Source organism: Enhydra lutris, unplaced genomic scaffold, assembly GCF_002288905.1.
Source record: "Enhydra lutris kenyoni isolate GAN:26980312 unplaced genomic scaffold, ASM228890v2 scaffoldscaffold69, whole genome shotgun sequence".
In the NCBI taxonomy this organism is placed as follows: domain Eukaryota; kingdom Metazoa; phylum Chordata; class Mammalia; order Carnivora; family Mustelidae; genus Enhydra; species Enhydra lutris.
Genome location: NW_019154153.1, coordinates 9841779 through 9852046, shown reverse-complemented (window position 1 = coordinate 9852046; position 10268 = coordinate 9841779). Strand labels below are relative to the sequence as shown.

At 42.8% G+C, this 10268-nt stretch overlaps 1 protein-coding gene across 1 annotated transcript; it reads right to left on the bottom strand.

Moving 5' to 3' along the window:
• Positions 1-226: 226 nt before the first annotated feature.
• On the bottom strand, positions 227-5088 carry LOC111159807 (arginine vasopressin receptor 1A). Its single transcript, XM_022522424.1, has 2 exons — positions 3535-5088; positions 227-785 (listed from the first exon to the last, which is right to left on the bottom strand). Exons 1-2 carry the CDS (start codon positions 4511-4513, stop codon positions 499-501), a joined length of 1266 nt encoding a protein of 421 aa, XP_022378132.1. The 5' UTR covers positions 4514-5088; the 3' UTR covers positions 227-498.
• Positions 5089-10268: the final 5180 nt, after the last annotated feature.

Here is a 10268-nt window from a genome sequence, read left to right as displayed (position 1 = left end):
TCTCCGGGGCACCGTGGGAGGCTGCATTTTCACATTTAGAAACTGAGTTTTATTAGATGGAAACAATTTCTCTGAAGTTTCTTCTAATTCCTTTCATTTTATATAACTTTCATTTTATAAGACTGATGATGAGTTCACTTTGTTCAGAAACAATGTCCCTACATAAAGAAAAGAAAGGAAACCAACAACAGAATGTAAACCAGAGTGGTTACGATTTTTCCTTTAGAAATATAACTTCTCTTCTTATTCTGGGAATTAGGCCTGCAAATTTTAATGTAGCATGGGGTTTTTTTTTTCTTTTTAATGAACATCCTCTATAAAACAATTCATAACTTTTGTTCATAGCAATGTGAAAATGCAACTAGAAACACAGTCTTGTCCTCAACAAATCAGTTTACGCTTATCGCTTATAAGTTCACTTGTTCTCCTGATTTCTAGCTGGATTTAACCAGTGGACCCAAAAGTCTATTATAAGAGTCAGGCTGCATGAACGTGGGCTCAGGTGGAAACAGGAATGAACTTGACGGACTTGGAAAACTTGGGCGAGTCCTTCCATGTAACCATACTGTTGGTTGGGCTTCGGTTGTTTGTGTAAGAAGTCTGTCTTCTGCTCACACTGTCAGAATCTTCTTTCTTCAATGTTTGCTTCATGCTTTGGCAGCATGGGAAACTCTGGATGCAGTCTTGCAGGAGATGGCCACTGAAAAACATGTAGATCCAAGGATTGCAGCAACTATTCAGAGAAGCTAGTAACGCCGTGATGGTGACGGCTGGGTTTTCTGATTCTGTATGAAAAACAACGGGAAATGATTTAAACACTCACATGCAAGTTACTGTGCACTGGATAAACTCATTTATGGACTCTTAAAAGTGGCAAAAAAGTTATGGGTTAATATAGAAAAGGAAGTATAATTTTTATCAATCTGCGTATGGAAATTGCTTGGCTACAAAATATTGTCATAAGCAAGATGCACTGAAATTAATTCAAGCATCTTAAACCACTTACAAATATTTCAGTAGAATGAATGGGACCTTCAAGAAGCTAAGAATATTAAATAATTTATTATTTTTTTCTTTTTTTTCCTGAATTTTTATTTAAATTCTAGGTAGTTGATATATAGTGTAATATGGGTTTCAGGATTAGAACGTAGTGATTCATCACTTAATTTATTTAAGAGATGTTTGTATTCTTTATCCTAGCACTAGTATGTGCTAATGGACACAGCGCTTACAGAATGGCTGCAATTTCAATGAAATTTCAAAAGTCTACAAGCACATATACAAAACTGTATTCAACCTAACAGCTAAGGCAAAAGTATGACATTATGGACCATCTTTAGTAGTTTTAAATTTTTTAATAGCAAACATATTCTGTAATAAGAAAGTATACATAAGGGGATGGTAGTAATAGGTCCCTGAAGGAAGCATATTAAGTTGTTTGTGGAGTTGGGTAATTTTTTTTTTCTTTTTGGTTAACTTTCTATGGTGTCTTTTGATTTTAAAAGAAAACCATCTTTATGGTTTGGACAACTAAATTATATTTAAAACAACTGAATTAGGATATTCCAATGAGTTTTGAAATATGTTATGCTATTTGTATTTGTAAACTACATAAATACTATAACCTTTCACAGAACTGTGACACTGATAATATACCTTTTCTAAAGATAAGAATAATTAGCAAGTACTTTTTCTTGATTATTAAATATAAATTTGGGTCTCCTCATTCTTGCTATGCTGGAATGAATTGCAGATTATTTAATCATACTTTGGGCTAAGATGCTACTATTAAAGGTGATCATGATCCATGGCAAAGACTGTACTCAGAAAGAATGAAAATCATCAGCAAACCTATGTACAAGTAGTGAATTTTTTAGAAATTATGTCTAAATTCTGATAAATAACTAGATTGAGATTTTTATTTGACTGGCAATTAAGGGACTGCTTAAGATCAAGCAAGACAGGAAATGGTAAACCAAAAAAAATCATTTATGCTGCTTTATTTATCAATAATATTATAGCTATGCAAGTATTTTTATTTGTTTGAATTAAATTCACTCCCAAATGTTTTATTTGCACACATAACCTCCAAAGTATATCACATATAGTCCCTATTGCAATCTCAAATAACAAAAGGAGACAGTTCTTTCCAGATCACCTATTTCCCAACTACAGCTGCTATTGATAACATTCCTGTAATATATTTTGCTTGAAAAAGTTTTTTTTCTTACTAAAAGGAAATACTTTTTTCAAGACCCAATATTAAATAATTTTGGGGGGGGGGTTCTTGTGTAGTTAGTTTTTTTTCAGATTGTGGAGGAGTTAAACTCAAGCTAGTGGATGTAGAGAACATTTTCTGTAAACTACTGCAAGAGTTGTGTGCAGAGGCTGTAGCTGTGTGGTTACGTTAGTGGGGAAAGACAAATTCATCAGTTTAACAAATTTAGAGCTCAAAATGGGATCAGGAGGAAGACAAACCATCTTCTTAATCTCACAAAACAAACTGAGGGTTGGGGGGCGGGTAGGGAGAGGGTGGTTGGGTTATGGACATCGGGGAAGGTATGTGCTATGGTGAGTGCTGTGAAGTGTGTAAACCTGGCGATTCACAGACCTGTACCCCTGGGGCTAATAATACACTATATGTTAATAAAAAATTAAAAATTTTAAAAAATTTAAAAAACAAAAACGAAAAACCCACAAAAAACAAATTTAGAGCTCATCATTAATCTTGCTTTAAAATACCAGAAAAGGGGCACCTGGGTGGCTCAGTGGGTTAAAGCCTCTGCCTTTGGCTCAGGTCATGATCCCAGGGTCCTGGGATAGAGCCCCACGTTGGGCTCTCTGCTCAGCAGGGAGTCTGCTCCCCTCCCTTCTGCCTCCCTGCCTACTTGTGATCTCAGTCTGTCAAAAAAATAAAATAAAATCTTTTAAAAAAATAAATAAAATAAAATACCAGAAAAAAAAGTGTTACAGTAATTGTTAGAAAAAAATTAAGATGATAAGAAATGGAACACTAACTCAATGCTAAATTAGAATTATTGACTTCTTAATCTTTCTTTAGAAAACTATGTCAGTTTATCTTTGCTCTTGGGGCATTTCTACAAAATTGTTGTATTAATTATGATAACATTTTACAAACTAGCAAAAAGCAGTTGTTACAGTAGAAATATTTCTCTGAGTCCAATGGACTCGAAAGCAGGGTGTTGTGCATTGGTTAGTGATCTGGCAAAAAGTAATTTTTCCATTTTGTGGTTGTGTGGCTGACTCTAGGGCGCAGTTTCTGGATTTGTCTTAGGCTCATTGCAAGCTACAAACGGAGAGTCCTGGGCCTCATTCTAGATCTACTGAATCAAAATGTCCTGGGCGGAGACCCCCAGAAACTGCCTTTCTGATAATTTCACCCAAGGCGTCATCCTTAGGCACACAGAAGTTAAAGAACTACTGCCCCAGTAGCTATTATGAAGAGAACATCTGCCCCCGCCCACACACAAGCCGCCTTCCTGCGCTTTCCTCCTTTTGCCCCCCGACACCTACCGACCCAGACAAGTTTGTCATCCCAGACAGACCACATCTGGAGGATGAAGAAGGGCGCCCAGCAAATGATGTAAACTGTCACGATCACAAAAGTCATCTTCACGGTGCGGATCTTCGCGCGGGAAATGGTTTTCACGCTGCTGATACAGGGCGCGAGCAGGAACCCCTTACGGAGGGCGCCACTGGCGCCCTCCGCGCCCTTTCCCCGGCGCAAAGCCGTCTTTCCGCGGACATTGCGCCAGATGTGGTAGCAGATGAAGCCATAGCAGGTGCCCAGGATGACCACGGGCGCCACGAAGATGCCACCTGTCATCCAAGTCACATAGGCGCGGGGACCCCAGGGCTGGATGAAGGTGGCCCAGCAGTCAATGGCCTTGGTGACGTTGTCCACCTCGACCATGGAGAAGACGAAGTACTGTGGCGTGCTGAGCACGAAGCTCAGCACCCAGGCAGCGGCGATCATGAGGCGCGAGCGGCGCGTTGGCTGTTGCAGCGTTTTCAGCGGGTGGCACACAGCGATGTAGCGGTCGGCGGTCATGACCACCAGCATGTAGGGCGATACGAACATGCCGAACACCTGCAGATGCTTCACCACGCGGCACAGGACGTCGGGTCCGCGGAAGCGGTAGGTGATATCCCAGCACATCTGCGGCAGCACCTGGAAGAAAGCGACGGCTAGGTCGGCTAGACTGAGGTGACGGATGAAGAGGTGCATTCGGGACGTCTTGCGGGGCGTGCGGTGCAGCGCGACCAACACACTGCTGTTACCCAGCACCGCCACCACGAAAGTCACAGCCAGCACGGCGATCTCCGCCTTGGCCAGCTCCTCGTCGCGCACGTCCCCCGGAGGGCTGCGGCCTCCCCCGGGCGCCTCCGCTTCTCCGCTACGGTTGACACCACCCGCGGACAGAGGCCACCACTCGCTGGAGTTGTCCGCGGACACCGCGGCGGGACCTCCGGAGACACGCATGCTGCCCATGCGGCGCCTCCTCGGCCTCCGCAGAGCCAGCTGTCTTTCAGCCTCCGCTGGAGAGGGCTCCTTGCCCTCGGGGCTCGCTGGGCTCTGCTGTCCCTCTTGCGAACGTCTGCGGGCACAGCGTCCCACCGCCCGCTGAGCTGCTCTCGGTCCCGTCGTCGCCAGCCCCTTCCTCTGCCGTTTTTCCTCAACTCGGAAGGCACTGAGGAGGTGCACTTCGAGCCTCTGAAAGCACTGGGCTCCAAACTCAATTATTTATGCAGGGTTTGTTTCCCCAAAAGGCGCTCCCTCTCGTGCCAGTGATTGGAGACTGCTCCGCGCCAGTTGTCTTCCCTCTCCCCTCCCCACTCCCGGGGGTTTCTTTCTTCTTTTTTTTTCCCTTCGGTCTACGTCGGTGATTTGTCCTCTTTGCATCACCGCTGCGGGGGTGGGGCCGGGAGACTCGCCTATTCCTCTGCTTAAGAGTCGGGGTGGTGGCGCTTTCCCGCTCTTCTTTTACAAAAACTTGGAGAACTGGACGTGCCGTGCCTTTTCTGGGCTTGCCACTATTTTTTCAAGCCCCCCTTAACTCCGCATTTGACTTCAACAGACGTAGTCAATGGGGCACCTCGAAGCCCGAGTGCACCACCTGGTGCGCGCGCGCGCGCTCTCTCGAGCCTGAACTTGGAGCTGGACCCCACCCCCTGCTTCCGGAGTTTCTACCTCCGCAACTGGCAGGCGAATTCCCGGCTCCCCGCCCCGCGCCCCCCGCCCAGGCTAATTTTACTCCCACCGCAACTCAGCTCCGGGATTTTCATCTCTCCCCGCCCCGCTCCCCCCCAACCCCCCACCCCAAGATAACAACGGGGGGGTGTGTGGTTAAAAAGCGCTCTCTTCTCAGTAGTATTTCTTTGATACCTGCTATTTGCTAACCGGTCTAAGGCAGACGTTTGGGGACCGGAAGGAAGCACTCACTTACCTTACTGCAACCCCCCCCATCCCCCGCCCGGACCCGGGCTGCCGGTGGGTGTATCTACAACAAGGAAAAAGAAGTGGAGTTGGGGGTGGGTGCCTGGTTTCTCTGAGCTGGATTCCTGGGGTTTCCTCTGGGAAAAGCCTGCTTCCCATAGAGGGGATGGGCGGAAGTTGGGCCATAGTAGTCCGTGGGGACTTCGTCTGGTTACTGCTGAACCGTGGGGACATCTCTGGGTGGACAGAGACTGCCAGAGAGCGGCCACCCAGGCAGCGCTGTCCAGCGCATGCGAGCAAAAACTCGCCAGGGCCCTGCGCTCCGGAGTGAGAAAGATGCAATCATCCGGTCAGGAAAGAGATGCTCTGAAGGAAGCGAGACCAAATACCTATTAATTAGTAACCCTGGACCGCTACAGCCTAGCTGCCTGTCTAGGTCAAAGCAGAAACTCTCTCCACTCGAGCTCTGCAGGTTTTACTTTGGTGAAACTATGCTTCGAATGACAGCGAGGGGGAGCTGTTTTGAGACTATTTCACTACAGAAAAAAACACTTTATAAGGTTATCTACTTTGTGGATTTACGAACATGACCTCGTGGTCAGAAAATTAGTGTTTTGCAAACGCGGTATAAGTTTGATGGTCTTGGGAAAATGTACGTGAAATGTAGGCAAAGAAACCGAAAGATTTTCCAAAGTGCCGTTCTCTGTGATAATTCCATTTTGCTTTCCAGTTTATGCATGTCCAGTCCCCGGTTGTCACAGTTAAGAGTGCTGACTCGATCTTTGGAGTCCTGGTTCATTGTGGCTTATAAACCTCGGTTGATACAGCTTAACCATGGGAATAGAGGTATTTGCTTTACTCACTGATCAGGTTATTGTGAGGATCAAGTAAGCCAGTGTCCTGTGTGGGATAATGCTCTCAAATCTACAAGCTGTATTGCATTGTCTCATTTTCTTTAAGATACCTAAGAGGCAAAGATTTTTTAAAAGTCCAGAGATGGCAATAAGTCAAAGGTTTCCAGGCCACCTTTCTAGAAAATCCTCCAAGCAATAGGTAATAGTCACTGATTCAGAGAAATAATGTTCAAGTCACAAATTACATTATTAATACTCCTTATGAGAAATAATGTTGTCTGACCCCAGTGTCCCTGGGTATTGCAAAAGTGTCCAGAACCCAGCAATTTTATTGTCTTTGGCCCTACACCTTTGAGGTTTTAGGTTTTCTGTGGGGAGGGAATCTGCACAACAGGGTCGTTAAAGTTCTTTGGCCTGTTCTTATTTCAGAAAAGCAGTGTGGTGGGCTCTCGGGAAATCATTCATCTGTGTCAGTCCCTTTGATCCAATAAGCCAGCTATATCCAACTTACAAAAATAACTTGTTTGAATTACATCTGGTGGGCATAGTTAGAAGATATTCAGTGAACAGCAATACTAATTATCTATATGTATAGAGTATATATATCAGGATACATATGGGAAGAATGGTGGGTGTGGATTCCAGAACCCAGTACTTTACTTAACCTGTGTAGTTTAAAAAAAAAAAAAAGTGTCTGTCTTAATTTTACTGGTTCCATATTCAAAGGGAACCAGCACCATTGAAATACAGACTCACTATTCATGTACTTCACTGGACCTGCTATGAAAACTTTTCTGTGGAGGTTAGAGGAATTTTAGTCCTAAAATGTGAAAAGAACTTAGTATTTTCTGTGGCATCTGGTGCTTTTACTTAGAGCAATCTGTGTTTTGCTCTGTACGTCTTGTATTATTAAGACTTAACCACTTTTTCTCTCTTACTCTCAGTGGACTTCGGTTAACATATTTGGGGGGTGAAATGATGAAAAGGAAAAGTGAAAGGTGTGCATGCATACCCTGAAGTAACCTTTCTCTTTCACTTGTCAGCCTTCCTTTCTCCCAGTTTGCAGTTCTAGGTGCTTAAGAAGTACTTTAACCATGGAAGCAGCTACCTCCTTTACTTACTAGCTGTGTGACTTAGTTTTAATCCTTGAGTTTTAAAGTCTTCATCCATAAGATTTTGGTGATAAAATAATAATGCACATACTCTAAAGGATTATATAATTGGTTGTTTACATTTCTGGCATTTCATGGATATTCAAAACATTAATTCTTTCTTTTTTTCAAATGTGTCAATATTTTCTATGTTACCTATTATTTCGCCAATAAGTTTTATCCTTCCAACAAAAGAAGCATATCCCCAATTTCCTTCTGTACGATAGAAGATATAGGTTTTCTATTTCTATCATATTTCTATGATGGGTTTTCTGTGAGAAAAAGAGTTCCAAGGTCAAATACATTGGGGGAAGTGCTATGTATACCTTTTAAAAAACCTCTGAGAGGGACACTTTGGTAGCTCAGTCAGTTAAGTATCTGCCTTTGGCTCCAGTCATGATCCCAGGATCCTGGGATCAAGTCTTGTAATAGGTTCCTTGCTCTGTGGCGAGGCTGCTTTTCCTCTGCCTGCCACTTCTCATGCTTATGGGCGCTTTCTCCCTTTCTCTCTCCCTCTCTTTTTCTCTGATAAATAAATAACATCTGGGGGAAAAAACCCTCTGAGAAGCTTGTTAAACTTTGTTTATCAATGTTTCCTAAATCCATTTAACCATGCAAACCCCCCATCCTTTTGTTTTCCTCAAGGGCTGGAGATGCACATGTCATCCGACAATGGATATAGTTTGAAGAACACTGAGTAAAGATACTTGAAGTTCCAGAATGCTTGGGGACCACCACTGGATTTAGTCAAGTCAAGAAGTTGGGGGTTTGAGTCAAGTTTAGGCTACTCTCCTAGAGATAGGGATACCCAATATAAATGGGTTACATTTAGTTTATCATATTATTTTATGTGCCACTTTATAGCTGCTATTCATATGTCTACTTTCTTCTCTCCTCGAACTGTCAGGATCCCCCCCCTTTTTTTCTTAGTAAGAAAATGGAAAAAATTGGATATCTGCAGGAAAACCCACTTTACTTCTGTAGCCCACAATGACTCCTTCTACTTCAATTATAAATTAATGTCATTGTAGTTACAGGGCTGTGGTCTGGTATTCAGACGACTACTTCCAGAAAACCAACAAATATCTTTGGCACATCACTTTGGCACATTTGGCACATGTGTTAAGCCTTGAGCTGGATTTAAAGAAGCATGTACTGGCCACTAACACTTACTAAATACTTTGTGCCAGGCACTGTCAAACTGCTTTCTTTGGGTGCCAGGATGGCTCTTCTGGTTGAGTGTGTGACTCTTGGTTTCAGCTCAGGTCATGATCTCATGGGTCCTGGAATCAAGCCCTGTGTTGGACTCTGTGCTTGGAGGGAAGTCTGCTTGCAGTGCTCTCTCTGCCCCTCCCTCAGCTAGTGTACATGCACACACTTGCCCTCTCTCTTTCTCTCAAAGAAGTAAATAAATCTTTTAAAAAAAGAAGGTGCTTTCTTCATTTAAGTATTTCTTCATTTAATCCTCTCAATGATCCTATGAGGGATGTACTCTTATTTCACTCTACATTTTAAGAAACGGAGGCACAGAAAGAATAAATAACCAGCCTCAGCTGACACATTTGGTCAATAGTAGAACCAGCAATTAAAAAGAAGCAATTGATTCCAGCAGAGTTTACAATATTAACAAATTACACTGTGCTGCCAGCTGTGAGCCTCGTGTTCCTGGATCTTAAAGACATACAATGTACTCAGTTGGTCATTTAACAGTTTGTCTGTCATATGATATGTTCTCCTTTAAGAGTAGAAGATTCTAGAAGGTCAGCACCTACCGGGTTATTCTATATCTTTGGTTTCTTCTTTAGTAAACCAAGTACAGGACAATAGTAATAGTAGAAGTAGTAGTAATAGATAATAAAAACCTTTACTGACACTAAGATCTTAACTCATGAGCTAAGAGCTTTAAATTCCCTATTTCAGGGCACCTGGGTGGCTCAGTAGGTTAAAGGTCATGATCCCAGGGTCCTAGGATTGAGCCCCACATTGGGCTCTCTGCTCAGTGGCAAGCCTGCTTCCCCCTCTCACTCGGCCTGCCTCTCTGCCTACTTGTGATCTCTCTCTGTCAAATAAATAAATAAAATCTTTTAAAAAATAAATAAATAAAACTTCTTTCTAAGATTGTTTAATTTATTTATTTGAGAGAGAGAGAGAAGAGAGGATACAAGCAGGGGGAGAAGCAGGCAGAGGGAGAGGTAAATCAGGCTCCCACTGAGCAAGGAGCCAAATGTGGGACTTGGTCCCAGGACCATGGCATCATGACCTGAGCCCAAGGCAGACACTTGACCAACTAAGATGCCCCTGCATTTAAAACTTATACAACTGATTTAATTAAAATTTTTTAAAATGTAAACTCATTTAAAATATTGAACTTAAGACTTTTACTCCTGATGAATTATTTATTTGTATTCTCTGTGTATTCATAAGTCAGCAACTTTGATATTATGCCTAGAATTTAATAATCAAGATATATTCTTTTTGGGGTGCCTGGGTGGCTCCAGTCTGTTAAGCATCTGCCTTTATTTCAGGTCATGATCCTGGGCTCCCAGGATGAGTCCCGCATCGGGCTCCCTGCTCAGTCTGCTTCTCCCTCTCCCTCTGCTATTCCTCCCCCATCAAATAAATAAATAAATCTCTAAAAAAATAACATTAAAAAAAGATACATTATTTTAGCAAGCTGGTATCATTGAGTTTGCCTCTATGTATACATTAGCCCCTTTTCTCACATGAGAAAAGGTTTGCACTTTTTAAAATTCCAGTATAGTTAACATACAATGTTACATTAGTTTCAGGTGTATGATACAGTAA

Excerpts from the sequence above, each read along its gene's own strand:
- LOC111159807 (XM_022522424.1), bottom strand. The coding sequence starts at position 4,513 with ATGGGCAGCATGCGTGTCTCCGGAGGTCCCGCCGCGGTGTCCGCGGAC. Across the intron at positions 786-3,534 it reads TGACAAACTTGTCTGGGTCG|AATCAGAAAACCCAGCCGTC; the intron begins GTAGGTGTCGGG and ends TTTTTCATACAG.